This window comes from Nematostella vectensis, chromosome 2 (genome assembly GCF_932526225.1).
Source record: "Nematostella vectensis chromosome 2, jaNemVect1.1, whole genome shotgun sequence".
NCBI lineage: Eukaryota > Metazoa > Cnidaria > Anthozoa > Actiniaria > Edwardsiidae > Nematostella > Nematostella vectensis.
Window position 1 is genome coordinate 11,816,969 of NC_064035.1, and position 24,214 is coordinate 11,841,182.

The following is a 24,214-nucleotide window of genomic DNA, read 5'->3' on the forward strand; positions in this document are numbered from 1 at the left end:
TTATGGTGTTATGGACTGGTTTATAATTTGGACCCGCTGACCGTATCGTATGCTCATTGAAAGGTAGCCATGCTCATAGTCGGGTTGACTGGTGGCATAGCTACTGGCAAAAGCACTGTTTCAAGCATTTTCAAGAGTCTTGGCTGTCCTGTAATTGATGCAGATGAAATAGCAAGAGAAGGTGTCACACTTTTCATTTTTTTATGCTGGTTTTAGGCCATTTTTATCAAAACCAATAATCAACACTTGTGGCTGCACTCTAAATTGAATCATCAATCTTTAATGATGACTTAATTACCAAATTCTTATATGTGAAAGTGCAATTACAAGCTAGGGGAGGCTATGTTAGAAAAAATATCCATTAAAGTGGTAAACAAACTGCCCCTCTCCTGGATACGAGTCTATGCAAGGGCAAGAGGAATATAATTCGTTGGGCTAAATTCCGATATTAAAACCATAAAATCCTCTCTGCGTGTGCCTTGTTTTGGCACGCACTTTCCATGTTTACTTAGATTAGTCAAGTTACTTTACCTTAGCTGCTACCCCATGGCAAACAACAAACAGACCCAAAGGCACTTGCAGAAAGGGTCATATTTTGTAATTTTATTATTAAGATTTAGCCTAACAAATTTTGTTCTTCCTCCTCTTGTCCAGGTTCTGTTGTCTATTTCTTAATAGTTGCATTTGCTTTATATATTATTTTTAATACTTTGTATTATTATTTTTGTGGACATCTCTCTACAGTTGTTAAACCCAACCAGAAGGCCTGGAAAGCCATCAAGCGACACTTTGGCAATGAAGTATTTGATGTGTCGGGTGAACTAAACCGTGAGAAACTCAGTCAGATTATATTTACTGATCCAGCAAAGAGAAAAGTTCTTAATGATTGTACACATCCATATATATTCCGCACAATCCTCTGGGAGCTTGTCTCAGCATGTGTTAGAGGTACGCAGTGGGTTAAGACTACCTCCAGGCTTTCCGTGGAGGAAGAGGGGATGAAAACCTTGCCTGTATTTTCTTGTTTTTGATTTTATTTTCTAACCAAAATTAAAATGAAGGTAATTTTAATTCCAATTATGTTTAGTTGCATTGCTGTAGACTTCGTAATACATAGGTCTGTTTAATTTTGGCTTTTTTCGTTTGTTTATAGTTTGTTTATAATTTTTTCCCTGCTTATATTAAATTAAGGGTCAAACAATGTTTAACAACCTTTTATTGTCTTACAGGAGAACAGTTTGTTATTCTAGACATCCCATTGTTATATAAAACTGGTGCTATTTTGAGTGTCACCAATCGTGTTATCGTTGTTTATTGGTAAGTGTTGATGCATGGAGGGACAGCAATCTCTCCCCCCCCCCCCCCCCCCCCCCGGAATGAATAAAAGACTACAAGCAATACCATTACGTCTTTTTCCTTCCACATCTTTATTGCATTTTTAGTGTGAATTTACCCATGCTCTCTGTACTCCTTAGTGAAGAAGCACAACAAAGAAAGCGATTAATAGAGAGAAGTAACTTGACTGAAGATGAAGCAGAACAACGTATTGAGGCACAGCTACCACTAGAAGAGAAATGTAGACGGGCAACATATATCATTGACAATTCTGGTACCAAGGAAGAAACAAACAAACAGGTCAATAACCTATACCTAGAGCTGAGATCATCCTATGGATATCTGCGTCTTAGGTTGGCCTTAATTCTTTGTGGTTTTGGACTGGCTGGAGCTCTGCTTTGGATTGGGAAGTCTTTAATGTACAAATGAAGTCTTTAATGTACAAATGAAGTCTTTAATGTACAAATGAAGTCAGGCTGACATTAAGAAAAGTTGCACATGAGACTATTTTCTAATAGGAACTTTCATATTTTTTTTTTACCAAAACAGGTTCAATAAATTAATATTACAGCTTCATTATTCACATATTCACAAAGAATATTGCTAGACAGAGAAGATTGTGCAAAACTAATGCTATTTGAAAATTTTTTTTAGGGACTATTATATTTACAAATTGTGCTAACTAACAACATTTGCTCACTCAATGAAAAACAGAAGCTCTAATCAATCTTATTGTATGGATTGAATGGATGGACAAGGGTAACCATTTTCGACATAGCAGATGTTCGATTGAATGGTGATAGGTTGACTGGAGTTGGTACTTGCAACGTTCTGAAAAAATAGATTGCATAATAAATATTATTAGACTTATTCGTTCATGAATGAGGACAGAGAGATTCTTTATTTATTGCTCTTGTCTTTGTATGAAATTGGAAGAAAGCAGTACTATACAAAGAGTCCCATCTCACCTGTGCACTCTGGCTGTTGTTGGTACTTTGGGTTGTGGTTCCTTGGAGTGACTTGGATGATGGTTTGTGAAAAGCACACAACCAGTATAGCCAGGGATGTTGCCTTTCCTGTGAATTTGTACAAACAAAAACAATATACACAGGTATGTATAAATTACTGTGTAGTTCCTATTCGCTAACATTAACTGCATTACTATTCCAATCAATCACATTTACAATGACACAGGCCATGCTAACAACTTTTGAAACATCAACCAATCAAATTCCACTTCTATTATTTGACTGGCCAAACATGTTACAGTGTCATTGGATTTAAGTTTGAAGTTGGATTTTGATCTTTGATTGTCGTCAATGTAAAAAGCTAACCACTCCCTGCCAGAGTGTTCTCTGTTACTAGACATTTTTGCTAAATGTCAAGGGAATTATGAGATTGTTTCTAGCGGACAAATGATTTCAAAGTAATAATAAAACCCTTACCTGGCGGTATCTGTGTATCGTGGCTTGCCTGAGCGTACTAAAGTGATAGCCCCAAATGGTTTTCCTGGATAATCTCTTTCTCCATATCCAGATGTACAACCCCTAAAACAATTAAAAGTATGAGCGATAAGCTGTTTAAATTGCAATGCAGACAAAATTGATATAAAACTAAACCAAATTTCATTAATATATTGCATTTTTGTGAACTCATGTGTGTAATTATAATAAAAATAATAAAAACAACATGTTAATTTGTGTCATTTCTAGAAAACCTGAATAACAGGCACAGTCAACATAAGCCTTGCAATGCTGTAAATAGCAACTTATAAACTAAAGGTCGAATATTTACAGGAAACAAAGTTTGTTTACAATGGAACAAGTCCCAGGTAGTTTTCTCACAGGTAGCCCAAGCTCTTTATTTGTCCCTGATTTATATTTACTAAACATAGACCTTTTTTACCCTTTCCAAATCTACACAGTCACAGGTACACAGGGATGACATAGTTTTGACGGTTGCCAAATTCATTGTGGTCAAGCATATTATGACAACAAAAAGAGTAATATTCTGCCAGAATCGTCTGGCGCTGAGGTTTGGGCTAGTAGGACTCCAACTACCTGTGAGGATGTTGCTGTGATTCGAGGGTGACTGAGCAGGAGGAAGTGTATTTTTGAGTACAGAACATGAGGTGTGTCAAAAATTACTTTCCTACTTTTCACTTTGTTCTGGTAAGAGTTCAAATCGTTAATCTTGAATCTTGAAAAAGGCGCTTTAATATGGCCAGAGAATACGCAAAAAGTAAACATAAACACAACACTAGACTACACACGTCCTTTCAACAAGTTGTTTTTATTTTTCACTAATTTTGTTTGTCGCTCTGTGTTTACTGTAACTATTAAAGAGCTTGAGCTTCCTGTGGATTTCTCAGATGAATGTCCCTCTTTACCCATGCTCTAGAACCATAAAGCATGAGCTTTAGCTCGTCAACAAATTGTGTGTGTGTGCGTGCGTGCGTGTGTGTTTGGAAGGCCGTTGCTTACGTGTAACCAGGAATATGTCCCACTTTTTTGCTTGGACTACAGCTGCAAAAATTAAATAATGACAATTCACATTCATATTATAGAAAAGATGTACCAAAGCAACAGAGTGTATTAATCTCATCACTCACAAGTCAACTTTTTTGTAAATGTAGTGTCCATTCCTAGACTGAGTGTAGTCCCAGCTATGTGGCCTGCATCCCAGCTCCTAGAAAAGGAACATAATATTGGCATCCCAGGGTAGGGAAAAATGGTAGTGAGAGCTTTCACTCACATAAATTTTTCCCCCCATCCCATATATAGAAGGTTGTTGTTGTTGTGTGAAGGTGTAAAAAGGGGATGCATTTCAATATACGTACAGTACCAGGACTCCTAGAATTCAAACGTAAACATAACTTAACTGTATAAATAAGTACTAGGCATGTATGGTAGAAAAAGGGGAAGGAGAATGATCACCTTTAACTTTTATTTCTGGATGGTTTGGCTGGAGTTTTTTTTTTTTGTAGAAAGACTTGCTCTTGTTTATATAAAATATTAATTCTTACCTGCCATTTCGCTGGTCGAGCATCATATCTCTTTAAGGAGAACTTCTGAGATACCATATCAGGGCGGAACTCCAGTGTAGTGGATGGTGGATCAAGAGCTGGAGGCAAACTATTTGCCCAGTCCACACCATTGTACAACCTAAAACAAAAAAACAAGAAAATTATAGCGTAAACATTCTTTCCTTGGGCCATAACAGTCTCTGTATCTGATGGTTTTGGTTGGGGATGGAAAAAATAATTGTCAATAAAAATTTTTCTAAATTTTGTAGTATTTTTTTTTTTTTTGCTTGCTAGTTGTTTGATAATATTTGATGCTAAACCAAGCTACAGTGTGGGATTTTGAGGACAACAAATTGCTCTGAACCTACTCAAAACCAGAAGATACACAGGCTTGGGCCATAAGGATAGAGGCTTATGATCAACCAGCTTTAGAACATATTGACAATGGATTCTGGGTGGAGCTAAAAAGCTATGAACTTTGTCTTCACTGCAGGTGCGTACAAAGGGGGGTGCGTGTGCATCCCCTCCCCCACCTTGGCAGCCAAATAGTGGGTCATTTCTTATGAAGGAATCTTCAAATACTAGTATATAGATTTAGGCACTGCCTAAAAGCGGAGCCAGCATGACTTTTTTCAGCATAAACTTGTGTAGAACCCCCATTCCCTGCACTTTCATTATGCATCATGTTCCACCACCCACAAAAATGGCACCATACGTAAAACATATAAAGATTGCATGTTCTACAAATACTGCAATTATTATTAAATTGTGTCCTCCCAATCCTCCTGGGGAATACCTAGGAAAAAAATATGTTTTTTGATCTAGGTAAAAAAAAGTATTTATTGACATTAATTAGAATATTATTAACTAAACTATACTTGATAGACAACTGATACAGCAAAATTAGCGAAATAAATTTATGCTTTGATTAACAGGGAAGGCTTTCAGGTGTGAAGGGAGGTCATATTTATTTCAAAATGAGTATCAATTAAAGTTCCTCACAAAAAACTGGGTGCTATTTTATTCTCTTCAAAATTGAAAACAATAAACAAATAAATACCAAATTCCTATACATTAATAAGTATTTCAGCAAATCACATTATCATAGTGGATTTGAGGTAAAAGTACTCATCCCCTGCCTGTACTGTCCCAATTCCTTTTACTTCTTTAAATTACTTCACTTAACTTGCAAATATAGGGCTTTATCATTTTCTTTCTCTTGTGTAAGTTTCAAAGTAAGCAATTCAAAAATTGGAAAAATATCTTTATTAAACTTCTCTCTTGTGTTTTAGAATATAACTTTGCTAAGGGTGGATTAAAAGCCCTCTAACATATTTGATAAAATTTTGAGTACATTATTTTATTATACAGCTAAGAGCATCTATCTTTTATAAGCATCTATTTAGCCTATAATTTGAAATAGGTTGAAATAGGAAAATTGATTTCTTAATAGTTTTAAATATGATCTTAAGGGATCATATGAGACCTGTTTTTTTTATGATTAACTTACTACCTCAGTGAGTCATTGTAATAGCAAGAGACTATGAACCTAAATAGCCTAAATGTCACTTACCACACATTATACAAGAACCTGTCAGGCTAACTTGGAAAAAAACTAGGTTTTTTTACTTTTATAACTCTGGTTCATTTTTTTAGAACAATTTTTCCATTAAAATATTATCTTACTCTTTGTTTCTTTATATGTGTTTATTTTTGGTGACCTACATTAAATACCAAGTGCCTTATATGTATACATCAAGCCCTGGGTCATGCCTCTTAGCCAGCAGCTTGTGTCTCAGCTTGATTTCAGAATCTCTGGCTGAGATTAACCTGAAGAAGTTTGGAGAAAAGCATTTAAGAAAAAACTGGTAGTTTCCTTACGATGCAAATATTATACAAAAAAACCTAATTCATATAACCTAAAACTAAAAATAGGATACAAATATTATACCACAAAACCCTTATTCATAAAACCTAAAACTAAAAATAGTCCCAACTAAAATTTTCTAAAATGATACCCATTACAGAAAATGAACATATGAACTTTGCTGTTCTCATAAAGCTCTATGATCTGATGAGCCAGAAGTTGGAAGAGCTTTTATAGGAGAAGCTGCAAAGGTAAAAAACCATTGCTTCCGAGCAAATTGCTCCTCTACAAAAAAGCTGTCTTGGCTTTCTATGAAACCTGAATTTTACTTTGGGACCACATTATATTGTGACATGAGAAAAAAAAAGTTTTTTAAGGTTTGTAAGAAAACATTGAGGTACCCAGAGTTATTGAAAATATTGTAGGTGGTATAAAAACAAGGCATATTTTTTAGGTAATAACAGATCCTCAAGGTCCTAATATGTATGTACACCTTTTTTTAAAATCAAAACAGAATTCCAGAATAGTCTATTTAAATTCAAGTGTATATCAAATATATGTTGTTTTTCACAAATTACTAATACTTAGGGTTTTAGGAGACTAGCTCTCAATTTCTTTAAGGTTTTAGGAAACCAGTTTTCTATTTCTTTCTCCAAAGAAAGCTGGGACTTACCCAAGTAATTCATTTAAGCCTTGCTCATCTTTGTGAGAATTTGACCAATCATTCATTGAAATGAATTAAAAATAACTTTTGGTTTTATTTCTAGTATATCATAGCTGTCAACCCAACTTGGACAGAAATCTTGTGAAATCGGATGAAATACAGCAAATATGTGAAGAAAAACAACAAGAGAGCCAATGCGGATGAATACAGAGAATGTATGAACATTCTCACAAAAATTAGGTTTATGATGAGGTCCAAAATCTTGTGACAGAGTTGATAGCTCTGGTAACTTATATTCAATTCATTCATGAAAAGTAGTTATAACTTTTCTATGATAGATTGTGAATGGCAGATTTAGAGATCGAATTTGATAAATACAGCCTAGAATGTTTATTCCCTGAGGTAAGTACTTAAAGTATAAATTAAATTCAACAATGAAAAAGGTGTTCAAAGTTTGAAAACAAAACAACTCCGAAAGATCGTCCCGCTAAGTACTTTAATACAATACGCTAACTTACCTACGTCTGCCAGTGCAAGAACAAATACATAGGAGCACTTCTCGGAGAAGGTGTCTATAAAATTAGCTTGTTTTTTCTTTCTTTATCTTGTGGCTTACTCTGACATTCTAGCTGACCTTGAATCGAGCACAAAGACTAAAAACTTTCAACCATGCTTTTACACAGTCTTTTGCATATAATTAGACAAGTTCATTTTCGTGGTTAGCATTCCCACGAATGATTGTTTTCAAGCACTTCTTTTACGACAATTCTTGGCATTTCTGCAGTCAGTTTTCGTGTGTTTTTGAGAGGGGTAGAAATACTCATCCGCCATATTGCGCGCTCTGAAGGCCTGTGCCGAGGCAGATCGCGGCTGGCTGGCAGCTTGTGACAATGGCGTCATTTACCAAAAAAACTGAGTCGCCTAGTTATAGACAATTTCTATACCTATGGGGCTCCGCGCGCGGCTCCGCTATGATTTTTCCATATGATACCTATGACTCACCCTTGCCCAAACCTGGGAATGCCCCTGCACTGTATATAACAATGAAGATCACAGATACTTCTAGCTCCCCAAACCTCCCAGAAAATAATATTCCCTGCTACCCATGGAGAAGAATCCCCCCCCTCCTCTTCACCACCCCCTATCCACCCACACCACCACCAGAGGGTTTTTCCCATGAAAATCTGCACTGAGATACAACTACTTCCCCTCCCCTCAGAATTTACCATTCTCTATATGGGGAGACGAATATGTTCTGGGGTTATAAATAAATTACTACTGAAGGCATTATAGGGTAGGGGAGGGGGGGGGGGGGTGTAAATTGGGTATCACTACTCACCTCTGGGTTTGGGATGTGTAAAATGATCTAGTTGCCACTGCGTCCCGCCATTCTTTATTTTTCATTAGCTCAGTTGCTGGTACCTTTCCTGACTTCTGTTGTGAGCCTAAATGCTCAAAACCTATGCCAAGTTGTTTATAACAAACCAGTTACAATAATATTTTACTCTAACCTACCATAACACAAGAATTTAAACTATACATGATTCGAACACACAAACATCTAAAAATTCAAATTAATGTAAAAAATATAACAGTGTTCAGTTATATCAAGCCAAATAAGTTAGTATACTAATAATAAGTACCCGAATTTGGAACGTGATTGATTTCAGTCAATATAATTTTCTCTGGGATAAGTAATAAGTATAATAACTAGACTGTTGGTAATCGTTTTACCTTTATTCTGACTCTCCCAGGGCGCATTCTGTGTTCGTAATTCAGGAATAGGTGAAGTTATAGGCCTGCCGTATGGCTTGGCTGACTGAGGCCTATGGTCCTTGTTTACTAGTGGATCTATTGGGGTATATCTACCATCCTCGGCGTCGGCCCCGACCGACGTGAAACCGCTAGTGGGGTCTACAACAGGAGTGTTTTGCCTCCTCGGCGCGTCAGCTCGCCTTTCTCCAGCTTCATTGTAAATCTTATAGTTCGACTCGTCACGTTCTTGAAAGGATAGCACATCGTAGATACCCTGAGTTGCTGGGAATTTACCGCTAATTTTTTGTCGCTGTGCGCGTTGTTGTGTGGCTATCGGATCTTCGGCGAGGTGGAGACGAAACGTTCCATATGGAGATTTTGTGTGAAATGATTCAGTGATAGAAACCATTTTGAATGTTTGAGAATGCAAGTAACTTTAGGGTAGCATACTTATGCCCCCTTCCTGAAAAAAAAATTGCTTTTAAAGGGAATTCCGTATTGATCTGGTGTTCTGGAACGCGCTTCACCTTCCGTTGTCAACATGTGGTTGCTACGGTTCGAATAGAAACCCAAATTCCCTTGGGGGAGGGGCTACTCCACATATGCTTTTTTGATGCGCGTGGCGTTATACCCTATACCCAAACATATACCTATTTCACAAAAGCTTGTCAGTGCGGTTGTCTTATGGTACTAACTATTCGTACAATTAAAGGTGTTAAATAAAGTCCAGAAATGTCAGAGCCAAGTTGAGACGCATGGTTACTTTCGATCGTAGAACTGCCATTTGCCAATCGCCATTTTGACTGACAAACTTTATTTAAATAGGTGCATAAAATATATGAGACAAAATTTGAAATTCAAGACTTTAAAGGGAGGCTCGGAAATTGATTAGAATATTGTACCTGTTCAAAAAATAAGGCATTTCCCTAAACCCTGTATTAAAATTTGGGTTCCTCAAAAATCTCAACCCCTCCCCCCTCGTGCCATGGCCTTTTGTTTAAATTTCAAATTCAAAGCAACTTATAGAACAATGCTGACACGGAATCTGATACTGTATGATCACAGGAGGAAAATGTTGTTTGGGAGCCTCAATTGTTCCTTTGCTATAATATATTTGCTTGTGACATGCTTAGAGTCTATCAAGTAAATTGAATTTTAAAAGGCAGATACAATTCCATAGATAACAAACAAATGAATAAAGTCTATGCTAAGTTGATTTAATTTAAAATGTATTCATAATCAATACATTGGCCTTATGCAGTGTGGGAACGGAGTAACAATAATGAAGAGTGTCAAAAATTTATATCTACATCATCATCATTCCTCTGCCTATCTCTGCTCCAGCAGTGATAAATGAAATCAATATTAAATTGTTTTTTGTTTTAAAATACAAAATTCATACTTAAATCATTTCTCTTAAAAATAATGCAATATGAGTACATACTGTGGATCCTAATCAACAAGAAATGTTTCACAATCATTATCCATTTGCAATGAAAATTGGATTGAAAGGTATCATTTACAGAAACCCAGCAAAAGCTGTTATACAAAGCAGAATTCCATTCCCTTGAGTCTTGAGGTTAAAGAAAAATATTTACATTTTGACTTTCGAAGCTTTTGATTGGCTGCTATAGAAATTCAGGAAATATCACAAATTGAAAACATGTTTCTAACATTTTTTACAGAGTGTTGTCCAAATACATGTAAATAATGCATGGCTGTCAACTCAAGATTTTGAAACTTTTCTCAGGCCTAATTTTTTGAAAATATCCATACATTTACTGTTTTCTCCCGCGTTAACGATCTTTGTACTTCTGATACATTCACTGTATTTTCTCAAGATTTTTCCTAAAGCGAGGTTGACAGAGGATGCTAATGGAACTATCCTGATCTGGTGTTTAAATCACAATAGATCAACCACTTTTTGATCATTTGAGTAATGTTATATTTGAAGGAAAATGTGGTAATTTCCAGGTAGCAAGAAAAATATTTGAAATAATTTTGCTTCTATTATTATTTGTGACAAAAATACCCATAGCTTGGTTTCAGAGCCTTAAATAACTCCAAATTTAAACACATTGTAGCCCAAACATGATTATATGCTCTTTGTAAACATATGTAACCTTGGAAGATGTTTGATGCTCTGGTACCAAGGTACAACACAGCTGATCTGATAAGATTGATTGAAATATTGATTTGGAAAACAAGAATTAGTTATCAGTAATCTAAGAAAAATCTAAATAGATTTTGACATAAGTTGGAGAAAGCTTCAACATTCAGTTTTGTTTGTTGTGTTACTGAGTCAAATAGCTATAAAGTGCATAATAGCTTAAACATAACTTACTATAGAAAAATCTGATCTAGATAACTGTACATTCTGAGACTCCTCCTAACACTTATAATTGTCTAATGTGAGGTTTCTTTAAACTCTTAAACTTCATTGGTAAACTGGTGGTACTTGCCATCCCCTTCATCACCATTCTTGCGGTTCAGACCTGGAATATTTAAAGAGAAAGATTATCCGGTTAAAAAAATATTATCTAATGTTGGGACAAAATACTCAAATGGTGAAGGAGCAAGCTGGTAAATAAGTCAAAGAACAGGCCAATTGTAAGTATCTTACCATATTTCTTCCTAATTTCATCATATTTCTGTTGCCTCTCAGCACGCCTGTAAGAAAATAGTACAGTATATTCATACCTGTCAACTCTCCCCCATTAGGCGGGAGTCTCAAGATTTTGGACCCTTCCCCCGCTCTCCCGCGTTGAGCACCAAATATCCCGCTTTTTGACGTTTTTTATCACTTCTATATATCATTCTATAGAAAATCGTCATTTTGCCTATTTTCTATTAAAATATTTAGAACAATAATTTCCTTGCGTAGCGCAATTTTTCTAACACCCTCATGAGATCTATTAGTGGATTTGTTCACGAAAGATTTCTTTACGGCAAACGCCTGCAAGGTATATACCCACCCCTCCCCCCCCAAAATGAATATACCCCACCCCTCCCCAAAAATAGTTCTTAAGCCTTATTTCATAATATTTGATAAATATTTGGGGCAGTTGATCAGTAGAATTTGCACAATTCAAAGAGACTGAAGTGTTTTGTACATTGCAATGAAAGTCACCTCTCTGAGTGCTTAATTTTAATGTCTTCTCTCTGACGCCTCCATTTGGCTTCTTGCTTGTCCTCCCTAAAAACAACAACTCTTAGTAGAAGAAAAAGAATCTGAGGACTTTTCAAAACTCAACCATCAGCCCACCATAAAAGGGTGAACAAAAAAAAATCTTCGGAAGGCAATTTGTCCAAAAAAATCTTGGGAGAAAACTTGAATATGCATAGCTGTCAAATCGCCTGCTTTAGGCAGGTGTAACAAGATTTTGGACCTCATCACAAGCCTAATTTTTATGAGAATGTTCATACATTCTCTGTATTCACCCACATTGGCTCTCTTTTGTTTTTTTTTTCAAATATTTACTGTATTTACTGTATATACAAGATTTATGTCCAAGTTGGGTTGACAGCTATGATATGGGTAAAATTGCTATTAGGCAGAAAATAAATGGGGCCGGGGATTGCCTTACAGCCCCCCTTCCCCTTTTCCAGCATCAACGAGCAAATGGCAGTGTATGGAGAGAGTATTTCTTGAGAAAAAAAAGTAAAATATTTTAATAAAGATAAAAAGCACAATTTACAACTATGCAGATTAAAAGAATGAATATCATAACTTACTTTTTAGACCCTCTCTTCTTTTTCCTGCAGCAACAGCAATAAATGCAGCAGCATAATGCAATCAATATCACACCACCAAGTGTTGGAAGAACAATCAATAAGATTTTCCCAGTGACTAGAAGAATAGAATGACAAATAAAAATGACTTTAAAAAAAAAACAGATACCATTCTGACCCAAAATACCAAGTGCATCCTCTGGGACCCAAGGCGACCCGGAGACCGGAAGCAAACATATGCAAGGCGAAATAAAGAGGGGAAAAAGATGCCCTGGGCAACTGCTCTGTAAGTGCTAATTCCAAAAAGGGTTTCTAATCCAATGAGTTGCCTGACTAGACAAAACACCTTTTTCCAATTAGTACTATCACTGATTGACAGAAACTGTAAAAACATGCTTGAAATTAAGATATCTCCACTCTTTAATAATCCTATCAATGTCAGGGCATTCTCAGGTGTATGCAGAAGGTATTTTAATTGCTATTTCATAATGGAACTGTGTGGGCAAAGACATGATCCTTTACAAACTCCAGGTAAAATCTGATCGTGAGACTTTTACCAAACTGAGTAGGGCCTTGTTATTAAGTTGTTTGTGAAGTGTTACTGCACATATGGTCTGATTAATAAGGAGCCCTCTGATTTTATTATAATGAGACCAATCAAAGAGCGAGTTTGCTGCAGTTTTAGAAATAGTTTTTACAGGGAAGTTGACCAGGGCGTCTTTTCCTGCGCATTCTTTCTCAAGTCTTTCTGTGTCCCCAATCTCCGTGACGCCCTGGGTCCCAGAGGATGTGCCAAGTGGTACTTACAAACACACTGGCCGACTTTCCATTGGTTATCTTTGCAGGAAGCATGGAGTGTTGCCTTGACAACCCCAGAGGCACATTTCTTTGTTGGCACACAGTAGTAACACTAACACAATAGGGAAGCATGTATGAGCCAATAGTAACAGGGCTAAGACAATACAGTAGTAAGTATGAGCCAATAGAAACAGGCCTGCACAATAGATCCACACATGAGCTAATAGGAACAGGGCTAAGACAATAAAGCAGCACGTATAAACCAATAGCAAAAGGTTGTATAATGCTACAAAATTCATTAATTCAACTGTCAATCTATTGGATTTAATGAAGGACAATTAACTGATATTGAAAATCAATATTCAATCAATTACTGTGGTCTTTTTGCTATTTGATGAAATTTTCACTGAGTCAGTGGACATATGCAGTATATTTGAATCACACAAAGGGATTTGCTTATGTCATTCACCTTGAATTCCCACAGGTCCCCCAACCTAATATGTTGTATTTTATGTGTCTCATTCACTGTAAATATATGGTGCGTTACAATAAAAAAAATTTGGGACAAAAAATATAATAAAATACCTTCAAACCTTTCTAACCAGTTTGCGGAGTTGATATTTAATTCCCTGTGAAGTTTCAATCCATTTGGGGCAATATTGAGGGATTGAAGTTTCCCCATACTAAGAGAAGAGAAAGGTAGCTAATAATGCCGACCGTCTAAACAGGCGGTAGAAAATTGCTTCTTTGAAATTTCGCAAAAATAGCTGCAAACAATATTATACAGATACTTCACACTGCCACACAGAAATTATGAATCAGGTTGATCGACTCTTTCCATATCTAACACACCATTCTATACCCGCCTTGCCAAATCACTTATGCTTGACATGCCCCCCATGGGATGGATTTTTCAACCGCAGTGACAAAGCAGCCTGTCTAAATCCTACTTCGCAAAAAGCTGCGGCTTGGGATACTTAACGTCTGACAAGATATGGTAAGTCATAGTTAAAAACATGTAACTTAAAACATCTGGAAAGCATTAAAAAATAACAATCTTCGTTATTGTTCTTACTTCGATTAGGGTCATGAAGAACTTTGCGCTAACAATGACGGTGCAGCTTTTTGCAAAGGGTGATGTAGAAGGGCTGCCCTGGTACCCAGGGTAGAGAATGATATGAATCAATCACTTGATAATCAATTCAAGGCCATCAATGTCTGGCTCTGACATTGCTGATGTTCATTTATAACCTTTATGTTTGCAAAAAATTAGTACAATACCCATAAGCACATTTCAATCTTGGAACTGCTATTCACAGTTTGCACTGACGTTTTTTAATCAGGTGTATAAGTTCACTGAATGTACATTGGCACTTATCAAGGTAAATCAATGTTAATCAATATTATCAGCTGACCATGTTGGGTGACTTTTAGATAGTCACTGATTGGCCAATCCTAGTCCATAGTAATCAAGCAATTTCAATTGACCTGACATGGATTAATTGATTGCTTCCCGATTATCATCTTTCATTGCTTGATTAGGCCAGGTAAAATAGTACTATACTTACTCCGTCATTCTTCACACAGTCTTGGCAAGTTCCATTGCTATATTTGGAGCACACTTCAGAGATAAGAAATGTAGTGAGTTTCAATACAAAATACTTAATTATTACATAAACATATTAACTTAACATTTTCTTTTAATGACAAGATTTTGTTAACTCTGCTAGTAAGACATTTCATGAATAGACTAATGTCTAAGAAACACCTAGTTTCAATCAATAAAGGAACGCGTTATTGACTAATTCGCTTTCATAGTGTAAACTATCCGACTCACTGTTGGAGAATTGCTTTCTCGTCAGGCGCACGGAATCCGTAGCGTAAAATTGCCGCATTTGAACCTTGGGACTTTTCCTGTCTCTCTAAAGCCACTAAAACCATTTGTATAGGTGTGCGGTTTTGATGTATGATGCTCAAAAACGTAGTGACTGTTGTCGAAGAAGACGAGTTGGGGAACTCAATAACGCGTCTTTCTTCGACCACTGTCAATCGCTTTATCATAAGTAAAACAAACGTATAATGTCTTCAAATACTACTCAATTACTCACCAGAATCATCAGCTTCGACAGGAGCGAGAAATTGAAGAAAAGATAAAGTGAAAACACCGAGAAATATGAATGCTGTTATGGAAAAATTATTCATGTCGTCGTTTACACGTCTGTCCTTTGCGTACTAGCACGACCGAATATGCATCATGGGTAATATAAAAAAAAGACACAGGGGACCAATAGATAGATGGTAGTAGTGAAACTGCAGAAATCAGGAAAAACCAGTTTGGTCACTGGATATTTGGTTAAAAAATTCTATGCTAGTATCATTTCTTTTTAAGTATATTTAACATACTTTTAGAAAATAAATATCATTCTCGCCCACAAGTGCAAGAGCAACAAAGTAATAACCCAGTGAAAGCGCAGAATTTTAAATTATTTTTAATTATTCATACAAAAAATCAGTACATAATAATACTCGTATTCGATGCCATCAGGAATCGAAAAATGTTTTAATGTTTAATGCCGCTGTTTTCTGTTTCTTCCTCGGCGGAGATGCATGCTGGGAAATATTATCTCCGCGTTGTAGCTGTTCCGCGAAGTGGAAGTCTAGGTGCTCGGGCAAGTCCCACGCGGACACCATTTCCTTGCATGTATCACACTGCATATAGTCAGAGTCGCTGTGTTGAAAAGCCGTAGCAACACTGCCAGAAAATGTGCCAACTTCACCTCGGTCCGAATTTTCCGAGGTTTTCAATGTCTCGGAATCAGAACAATTATATTTCCCGGAATCGCACAATGGCTTGGATTGCGCGATGGTCCTTACCTCTTCGCTTGCCCTATATTTGTCACCCTGATTTTGTTCGTTTTCCAAATTCGGCAATCTCATGTATCGCCAAATTCCAGTTCTAGATTTAAGCGGACTGAGGGAAGATTTAGTAGCGGGCATTGGTTCACAATCCAGCCGACTAGAATCATTTGTATTCTTGCAAGGGTCTGAAGGGCCAGACATTTTGGTGACAAAAGCGTCCATAGAACCTCGAACAGGCGAGACCTTACATTCGCTCTGGGCCGCCTCACTAGCTGTAATCTCCGAGTTAACAAGGCTCTGACGAGGCTCGATGTTTCCAGGATATTGCCCTGAGTTGTCAGACTCAAAAGTCTCTTTGGCGCTTACCGCCGGCGAGAAGAAGGTGCGAATGGCGGGGGTAGAAGACGCACTCGGCGCCTCGACAAACTTGCTGCCTCCCAGGTAGAGGTTTGTAATAGCTGGTTCCCTGAACAAGATAATAAATTCGAAAAATTAACAAGAAACTACAGACGCCGTTATAAGACTTTCTCGTAAGCGCGCCGGATACCATCCTTGGAAACCCAGAGGGAAATACCCCTGGGTTTCCGAGGATGGCCGGATACTTAAACAGGCATAGGCATTTTTCAGCCTACATTTCCAAGATAGCCGAGTGCTCTCTTAAAGACTGTGTATACACTGACCACTTATCACTGTCCTCCTTGTTTGTCTTAAACGAGAGTAAGACCTCATAGATCCGCTTGTTCAGCCAACTCTTGTCAGGGCTCTGTAGTGGACACTGTCGGGAACGCGCAGGAGCATCTTCTGTCCGTAGACCAACGGTCAAAAGGGTCCCTTGACGATCATTCTACAACAGAAACAGTCCCATCAGTGACTCTTCGCTCACCCCCTCCACCCTCCTCTCCAGCTGCCAAAACTTTAGTCTTCTTATCGAAGAAGACTCTGAATAAATCCCCGTCTCCCTTGACTATCATCCTACAGCAGAGAAAATATATCAGAACCGCGCCTAGAACACAGAAAGTGCGTATTTAATCATGGGGGTCGGGGTTAAATGGCTAGGCACCACAGCATTGTCGAACACTGAAGTGGATCTTACCACTTCTACTTCTCTGATGAGCCGTTCATGAAGTTCTTCAACTAGCTGTTCCATCCAGAACTTAACCTGTGCACACACAAAAATATTACAGTAAAAATTCAACTAATTCTCAAAATTCTCCATGGTCAATCAGAACCTACCTGTTGGCATGTCGATAGCTTTGTTTTTCCTGGAAAATTCTTGCCACAACTGACTGACTTGGGAAGTTGACGGGCTCGTACAGGCTCATTATCAATTCCTCTACACAAATTATAAAGCAGCTCGCTGAAAGTATACAATTAAAGGGGCAGTGTCATTGTAATAGCTTTGCAATAGCGGACACAATGAAATTCCGTCAAATTATTATATTGACTTATGAGCGTTTGGTATACATGTGGGAGACTTAAACCTTAATCAGTTCTTAGCTCTGGGAAAGGATGTATTGTTTGGAAAATAATTGCATACTTTGTAAACAATTTGGGATATAAGTCCTCAGCTGAAAAACATAACACCCATTTTTGCTTGAAAACACTGCTTATTTTTATTTTTATTTTAACTGCTAATACAACACATGATGATGTTGGAAATAATAAAAAAATAGAATAAATAACAAGAACTGGGGGCTGAATCTGTGTTTTTACTGCTTTGTACCCAGGCGTCTCAAGTCAGTAAAAACAAGGGAAAAATATACTAGTGAGCGCAATGAGCAATGGGAAGGTTTAGCGCTGGCGCAAAGGAACAAGGGAATGTTCATGCTACCCCTGCACGCTTAGTCCGGTTATGCTAGTAAGCGCCTGGGTGCGAGGCAGGTGTTTTCAGGTCATTCATCTCTAGTAAATGAAAAAAAAAGAGAATGTAAAAACGGATATTTAAAGTAATAAAAAATGTTGTTGTTGTTGAATGGCACTTGCACAGTTGGCTTGGCTAGGCCCCCTCCCCTAAGTTGATTCTTGTTTACCACTGTAAAATTTCTAAACAGATTGCGAACACTGAATCAGAAACATTTATGTACTTATTAAAAAGAACAATAATGGCAATGGCAACAGTGATTATTATTATGATGATAAGGATGATGATGATGATAATAATAAAAACAATAATAAAAATATTATTGATATAATCTGATCTGATAGGAATGAGGGCAGGAAGCTCACCCGTTCTTACTGCCAAACTGTGCTTTGAGGTCATTTATCTTGAATTGCAATAAATCACCCATGAATTCCACATTCAGCTCTGAATGCAGCTGGCTGCCAAGTTTACCCCCCAAATGTCTCCTGATAAATTTATAAAAAGTAAGATAAGCAAGACATGTGCAGATCATTAAAGCTAAATAAAAATATACATGGACACACCTAAAACTACTGCCAATAAATTAAGGGTTTAAGTGATTCATCTTTGTCCTGTGTTTTCATACATGCACCAGCTATTTGTGTAAATTTTTCCAGGAAAGCCAGGACCATAGGCCTGGTGAGAGAGTTATGGGGAAACCACGATTGGAAGGTTCACTCATAAATGACAGAGAAACAAAAACATATGAGGAGATACCTGCTAAATAGCTTATTGAACCCCCTGAACCCCCCCCCCCCTTCTCAAAATAAGGGCTATGGGCCTGAAAGCATCAGCCTAAAAGACCAAGGGTTTTTCGGTACTGAGAAGAACTTACACTTTCCGTAAGGGCATAGTCTTGAACAAATTAGTAACTGCAGAATGAGGAAGTAGAGTTTGTTTATCAGGCTTGTTGAGACCACAGCATAGCTTTGCTAGAACCTGTAATATCATAATGACCCTATTCAGCCCACTCCCTCTTGTCAGCTCCAACTATATCCACTCCTCTAGCCCCTACCCTTAATCCACAAGTCTAACAAGCCCACCCTTTTACAGTGTAGTCAACAAGCTTGAGTTTAAATGTATAAAATGCAATTAATGAGGACACCTGTCTGTAAAAAAGGAAAGGTCTTTAATAAATCTATAAAATGCATATAGCTTTTTTTATTGGGGAATGGAGCCTGCATTGCAGATTGAAAGGATATCTTTGATGCAAGCTTTGAAATTGCATTTTGTTAAATGCCTTTATTATAATAACGAAGCCTAATTCATCCCCATGCTCAAGTTCAAGTGATTTGCCTTTTTAAACACAAAGTATGAGCATAACTTATTCCCACAGCCACCAGCCTTTGGGTCTAAAGTAACAACTTTTCATCATGTGTATATTTAAAATTTTGGGTTATTATGTACAAAATAAAGCAAAAAAGAGGGATCACTTAACTAATGCCACATAGAGGGAAATGTGAATATGGTATGTGGTTATGCATAAGTAATGATATTCACACATCCATTCTTATTATGCCAATGCCTATTTTTCCTAGCTTTTAACTCTATTGAGACAATGGCAGGAGCTCTTTTAAATCTGTTCTTTTATGTTAACCATCAACATGCCCCCTCCCCCCACCTTGAAAAAGTGTCAGAGGTCTGAGCTCCATGTAGGGTATTCAATATCCAAAAAACACACACATCAATGGCTCTACCTTATTTGTTGCTACACCTGCAGAACAGGTAAAACCTGTTTTTTCCAAGACTGCATGCCTCATTTCAGCGGCTATTACAGCACCAGCTGCTAAGTTTCTAAGGTAAGGGCTGGCTTCCAGCTGACTCAACCATTCTTTTTGTAGCTCATCACTGATTGTTGTATCAGAACCCTTTGAAGAGAGGCCCTCTATTGCCGTTGTTCTCCAAACCTCCTCAGCTATTTCTGGAACTGTCATAACACTAAGTTTTCTGAAAATAAAAATACAAAAGTGAAATCTGATAAAAAGTGTGTGTGCATGCTTGCAACCACTGTTTGTTGTGAAGATCATTTCCTTGCCCCTGTCATTCCTTTGATATCTTAACTTTTAAATAAATTAACAAGTTTCTTAGTATATTGTAGTTCTAGAAAAAATATCAAGCACTAAAATGTTTTGTAAATGATCTAATAAATACCTGGGGCAGATGTTTATTAGAGAGGGGTGTTCTTCACAAACTTTAAAAATATAAAAAAATATAAGCGCAGTGTGGGGTTCTAGTCTATTATGCAAGTCTCACCAAGTAGAAGCCAAAATCAGATTGATAAAATTAGATTTATGTTACCAACATTCCTATTATGTTGTTTGTTTTTAAGCTGGGAGCTGGGTAGGGGGGGGATAAATAGAGGGGGCGTTTGTTGGAGAGGGGTGTTTATTACAAACTTGTAAGCTTAGGGAGGCATTCATTAGAAAGGGGGCGTTTATTTGATAATTTACAGTACCTACCAAATTAAATCAAAAAGCCAATTCTAACTACCATTAAGCAAGAATATATTTTCATCTGAAATTATACTGGAAATGTTAAAAAGAATAGATTTAAAAAAAACTGATATCTTGAATATTCATTCCCTATAAACAGAACAAAGCCTTTACATTTAATGCCTTTATTTTTATAGATTGAAGTGTTTTCAAGCAGATCACCCAAAGCTAGTACTATGTTTAAAGATAAACTGCTTGCCTTGCAAATTAATGACATGCTTCTTAATTGCTACCTGTGCACATCTTTTCTAAATTACATGGTTATGTAGGGGATCAATAAAAACTTAAAATTTGTTTGCCAAATTGTAGCCTCAGACCTCAAATAATAATAATCTTTCCACAGACAGCTCCAGCTCTCTGCTTAGCTTTAACTTCAAGTGATGTTTTCCCCCTAACATTGAATAAGAGGGGTTGAAATCTACTACCTTAGACTTCCCAGTTTATACTTCAAAGGAATTGACTCCTGGCTTTTTTGGAGCTGAATTTACAAAAAACAGACTGAAAACAGATACCTCCCCCCTATTCTGAGTTTTATACAGCCCGTCAAAGTCAAACACAGCTGCACCTAGTCAGCGGTATCCAAGCTTTCCAACAGTGCTTTGCGGTCCCCACTTTTAATCCCTTGTCGTTGTGCTGAAGCCAGCACAAGTTGATGGTTGCTTGTATTTTTCATCAAAAATACAGCTATGAGCATATTAGGAGAGTGTCTCAGGACATCATGAAGTCTTTTGGGGCATAATTGAGTGCTTTGCTTATGGATATTTGCAAGCAAAGGTGGATTCATGATAATTTTTTCTTGTTTGGCTTTGCCCGGATGAGAAAATAATTTTCTAATGAATCACCACAGCTCTCCTAAATGCTGTCTTTTCTGAAACCAAATTGATTCCAAAATTGTTTTCACTGCTATTCTGGGTCTGTTTGACCTGGAATTGATTTGTTTGGCTTCGGGGTGAAAAGACTTATAAAAAACCATCTGACTTTGGGGAGAGGAGTGTTGACTGGCCCTCCCCTCGTGAATTTTCCCCTGGATTTCCCAGAATGCTTTGCAATACGTAAAGATATTTTCGTGGTTGTACAATCCTTCAAGGAATGGACATTGTGTTTTGAGGCCAAGGAAATGTACCTGGAGGATCAGAATAAAGGTATCTATTTGTGTCTTGAGCTGTGTTTGCTGATCTCTCTCCCTTGTGTGGTATTTTGAGCGTTTTATTGAGAGGGGTGATTCTGCTTTTCTCTCCTTGTTCGATTTGAGATTTGTCAAAGAACCTGTGCTATTATTTGGCTTAAGAGTAGATGCCAACACCTTGGTTGGATGCATATCTGCAAGACCATTAATCCCTTAGACTGATGCCTGAGTATCTTCATCTTGTTGTGTTTATTTTTAATTTATGAATTTTTTGGGTTGTGGATACTTCCCAAAGCCGGTACAGGCCGGTTGAGGGGTCAATGTGTTAAGGTGCTCTTAAGGTTATTCAATTTCTTAAAAAAGGTACTGACACTTACTTTTGAGCAGAATTTGTGAGGTCTAGGTAAGCTTCGTCAACACTTGCCCTCTCACAATTATCACAGTATGTGGTCAGGACTTCCAGCACTTCAGCACCAGCATCCCGGTAGTGAGCTAGGTTTGCCTTTCCTCGCAGCACAGGGACCTGCACAAGAGCAATGTCCGGACACTTTTGTTTGGCCTCATCACCCCGCATGTTTCTAGTCACCCCACAAGCACGAGCCTCGTAGCTAACAGCAATTATCCTTGGAGATAATTAAAGTAATGAGGTTCAGGAGGAGAAAGGTTAATGTTGTTATAAATTTATACTGTCAACTTGTGTGTTGAAAACAAAATTCTTTGACAAGCAGAGATTAACAATGCCTGTGAATGACAGGCACCATCTAATGATGTGAAACTGAGGCCAGCGAGAAGTTTTTAGGGGTGACTTGAAGGTATGCTCAAATGAAACGAAAATTGAAAAATGATTTAAGCTAGAGGGAAGTAAAAGAGAAAATGGTCTGCTAAATAAATGCCAAATGAATACCCCTGCTCAAAGTTATAGCTATGGGCCTGAGGAGACTTTTCTTTACTAATGCAAGCATTCCTCCATTCTTTAGAGACACGAATCATAGAATTTTCACACCATATATTATTATTCTCAGTCACAAATGCAGGTTGACACAACAAAATTTCTGTCATGACACTACACCTCTTCCTGGTATAGTGAAGAAGTGTTGTCTTTTAGTTCCATAACCACCAACCAATCTCTCTTTCTTGCTCTCTTGTGTTCTCCAAGTCTCAGGACTTTGGGTGCAAATATATTTGCAAATAGGCTAGAAGCATTCAATGAAGTGGAAGAAGATTTCCAAGATAATGAAGACATGTACATTGAGGACTTAGATGACAAGGGAAACTAAACCATCTGTAATAAAATTTGTTCAGCATTGGAATAAATATATGCCTGGTAAATTGTTTTATCAAATGTTTGAAGCATGTCAAGCGAGCTATGAATTGGTGCTTCTCAATAAGTTTTGGTAACATTTTTATTAGAAACAAATGTTTCAATCACACTAAATATTTTGGTTGTGTCTCTGATTAGGGTCCCCTTAGCTCTTTGCATACCTGTCAACCGCCAAAAATCTCAAGGCTTAAGAATTTTTGGAGAAGGGTGGGGTATTTTCATTTTTGCGGGGAAGGGGTGGGGATAACCTCGCAGGCATTTGCCATAAAGAAAGCTCTCGCAAACAAATCCACTTATAGATCTCATGAGGGTGTTAGATAAATTGTGCTGAGCAAGGGAATTATTGTTTTAAATATTTTAAAAGAAAATAGGCAAAATGACGATTTTCTATTGTATTTTTTTCTGAAGCAATAAAAATCGCTAAAAAGCGGGAGATTTGGTGCTCAACGCCGGAGAGCGTGAGAAGAGGTCCAAAATCTTGGGACTCCCGCCTAATGCGGGAGAGTTGACAGGTATGTCTCTTTGCATCTAAAATCTCAATCAATTTGGGAAATATGTTACCATGTGACCTGCGCCTTTTCATTCTGCATGGAATCTGATTCATTGAAGTCAACCAAAAAAGAAAGCCAAGCTTTTGGTTTCGACCTACAGGTTCGACTAAGAATGAGTATATCTTCAGTGACACTTATTTCTCACAAAATTTCTCAAAATGTTGAGGTTAATCAAATCAAAGAGACACAAAAACCACTGCTTACTATTGACGAAAATTCGCGCCACTGTACCAACATAATTGTCTTGGATTCTTCTCAGAGAAAAATCATAGTAAGCTTGTGCTTCTAACTAACTTAGGCTTGATTGTTTACATTATTACACCATATCAATTCTCCATTTTAATTGTTACCAAGTGCCTTTATTTTGTTCATAACTACACGACGTTTCAGTACCGAAGTGAATAATATTGGATCGGCTTGGTTGAGACCGGAATTTCAAGTGTGTTCAACAAAAAGAAATTAAACCTCGCTAAGCGGGGTTGAGCTATCATTTCCAAAATTATCGCTTCTTACATACTTACTCACCCTCCACCCTTCCACGCGTTATACTGGACAACTGCACAAGGTTTGCCCTTCAACTCGGGGCATCGCCGCTGTTCAACCTGCACATAAAAGCAGTCCATGTCGACCAGGGCGATCACTCTTTCATCGCTAGCCATCGTACAATTGCTTATCTTAAGTACAAACTACACAGATCAGAGAGAGTTCCATGACCTAGTGGCATCCATTTTCTTTTGACTATGCCGCTAATTTCCACTTTCACCACAGGGAGTCCAATCGGGAGCAGCT

At 37.5% G+C, this 24,214-nt stretch overlaps 4 protein-coding genes across 7 annotated transcripts; 1 reads left to right on the forward strand and 3 right to left on the reverse strand.

Moving 5' to 3' along the window:
- Nucleotides 1-33: 33 nt before the first annotated feature.
- LOC5514024 (dephospho-CoA kinase domain-containing protein) lies at nt 34-2,205 on the forward strand. Its single transcript, XM_048724320.1, has 4 exons — nt 34-181; nt 745-948; nt 1,230-1,317; nt 1,476-2,205. The coding sequence occupies exons 1-4, from the start codon at nt 70-72 to the stop codon at nt 1,762-1,764; spliced, it is 693 nt and encodes a 230-aa protein (XP_048580277.1). The 5' UTR covers nt 34-69; the 3' UTR covers nt 1,765-2,205.
- LOC116619172 (spermatogenesis-associated protein 48) lies at nt 1,769-9,216 on the reverse strand. Its single transcript, XM_032383662.2, has 8 exons — nt 8,626-9,216; nt 8,231-8,351; nt 4,361-4,499; nt 3,947-4,023; nt 3,819-3,860; nt 2,781-2,882; nt 2,304-2,411; nt 1,769-2,166 (listed from the first exon to the last, which is right to left on the reverse strand). Exons 1-8 carry the CDS (start codon nt 9,053-9,055, stop codon nt 2,055-2,057), a joined length of 1,131 nt encoding a protein of 376 aa, XP_032239553.1. The 5' UTR covers nt 9,056-9,216; the 3' UTR covers nt 1,769-2,054.
- Nucleotides 9,217-9,842: 626 nt separating this feature from the next.
- LOC5514006 (pituitary tumor-transforming gene 1 protein-interacting protein) lies at nt 9,843-15,435 on the reverse strand. Of its 2 annotated transcripts, XM_032383664.2 has the most exons (8): nt 15,285-15,435; nt 14,745-14,797; nt 13,770-13,859; nt 13,186-13,288; nt 12,382-12,496; nt 11,777-11,842; nt 11,270-11,316; nt 9,843-11,141 (listed from the first exon to the last, which is right to left on the reverse strand). In XM_032383664.2, the coding sequence occupies exons 1-8, from the start codon at nt 15,376-15,378 to the stop codon at nt 11,077-11,079; spliced, it is 633 nt and encodes a 210-aa protein (XP_032239555.2). In that variant the 5' UTR covers nt 15,379-15,435; the 3' UTR covers nt 9,843-11,076. The 2 variants fall into 2 exon arrangements, with proteins under 2 accessions (XP_032239555.2, XP_001634273.2); XM_001634223.3 differs by lacking the exon at nt 13,770-13,859 and having other exon boundaries at nt 15,285-15,434.
- A 214-nt stretch (nt 15,436-15,649) lies between these two features.
- On the reverse strand, nt 15,650-24,191 carry LOC5514019 (DNA polymerase eta). 3 transcript variants are annotated; one of them, XM_001634224.3, is made up of 9 exons: nt 23,951-24,191; nt 21,931-22,176; nt 19,633-19,882; nt 18,771-18,874; nt 18,262-18,381; nt 17,269-17,392; nt 17,129-17,194; nt 16,716-16,879; nt 15,650-16,501 (listed from the first exon to the last, which is right to left on the reverse strand). In XM_001634224.3, the coding sequence occupies exons 1-9, from the start codon at nt 24,082-24,084 to the stop codon at nt 15,718-15,720; spliced, it is 1,992 nt and encodes a 663-aa protein (XP_001634274.2). In that variant the 5' UTR covers nt 24,085-24,191; the 3' UTR covers nt 15,650-15,717. The 3 variants fall into 3 exon arrangements, with proteins under 3 accessions (XP_001634274.2, XP_048580274.1, XP_048580275.1); XM_048724317.1 differs by having other exon boundaries at nt 21,931-22,076; nt 23,951-24,086; XM_048724318.1 differs by having other exon boundaries at nt 21,927-22,076; nt 23,951-24,086.
- Nucleotides 24,192-24,214: the final 23 nt, after the last annotated feature.

Coding starts and splice junctions, on each gene's coding strand:
- LOC5514024 (XM_048724320.1), top strand. CDS start 70: ATGCTCATAGTCGGGTTGACTGGTGGCATAGCTACTGGCAAAAGCACT. Junction 949..1,229: donor TGTCTCAGCATGTGTTAGAG/GTACGCAGTGGG, acceptor ATTGTCTTACAG/GAGAACAGTTTGTTATTCTA. Junction 1,318..1,475: donor CGTGTTATCGTTGTTTATTG/GTAAGTGTTGAT, acceptor TGTACTCCTTAG/TGAAGAAGCACAACAAAGAA.
- LOC116619172 (XM_032383662.2), bottom strand. CDS start 9,055: ATGGTTTCTATCACTGAATCATTTCACACAAAATCTCCATATGGAACG. Junction 4,500..8,230: donor TACACATCCCAAACCCAGAG/GTGAGTAGTGAT, acceptor TTTTTGTTTTAG/GTTGTACAATGGTGTGGACT. Junction 4,024..4,360: donor CTCGACCAGCGAAATGGCAG/GTAAGAATTAAT, acceptor TTCCTTTTCTAG/GAGCTGGGATGCAGGCCACA.
- LOC5514006 (XM_032383664.2), bottom strand. CDS start 15,378: ATGAATAATTTTTCCATAACAGCATTCATATTTCTCGGTGTTTTCACT. Junction 13,860..14,744: donor ACTGTGTGAAGAATGACGGA/GTAAGTATAGTA, acceptor CTCTTCTCTTAG/TATGGGGAAACTTCAATCCC. Junction 11,317..11,776: donor AAAATTAAGCACTCAGAGAG/GTGACTTTCATT, acceptor ATTTTCTTACAG/GCGTGCTGAGAGGCAACAGA.
- LOC5514019 (XM_001634224.3), bottom strand. CDS start 24,084: ATGGCTAGCGATGAAAGAGTGATCGCCCTGGTCGACATGGACTGCTTT. Junction 19,883..21,930: donor CTCACAAATTCTGCTCAAAA/GTAAGTGTCAGT, acceptor TTTTATTTTCAG/AAAACTTAGTGTTATGACAG. Junction 16,880..17,128: donor TCATCAGAGAAGTAGAAGTG/GTAAGATCCACT, acceptor TTTCTGTTGTAG/AATGATCGTCAAGGGACCCT.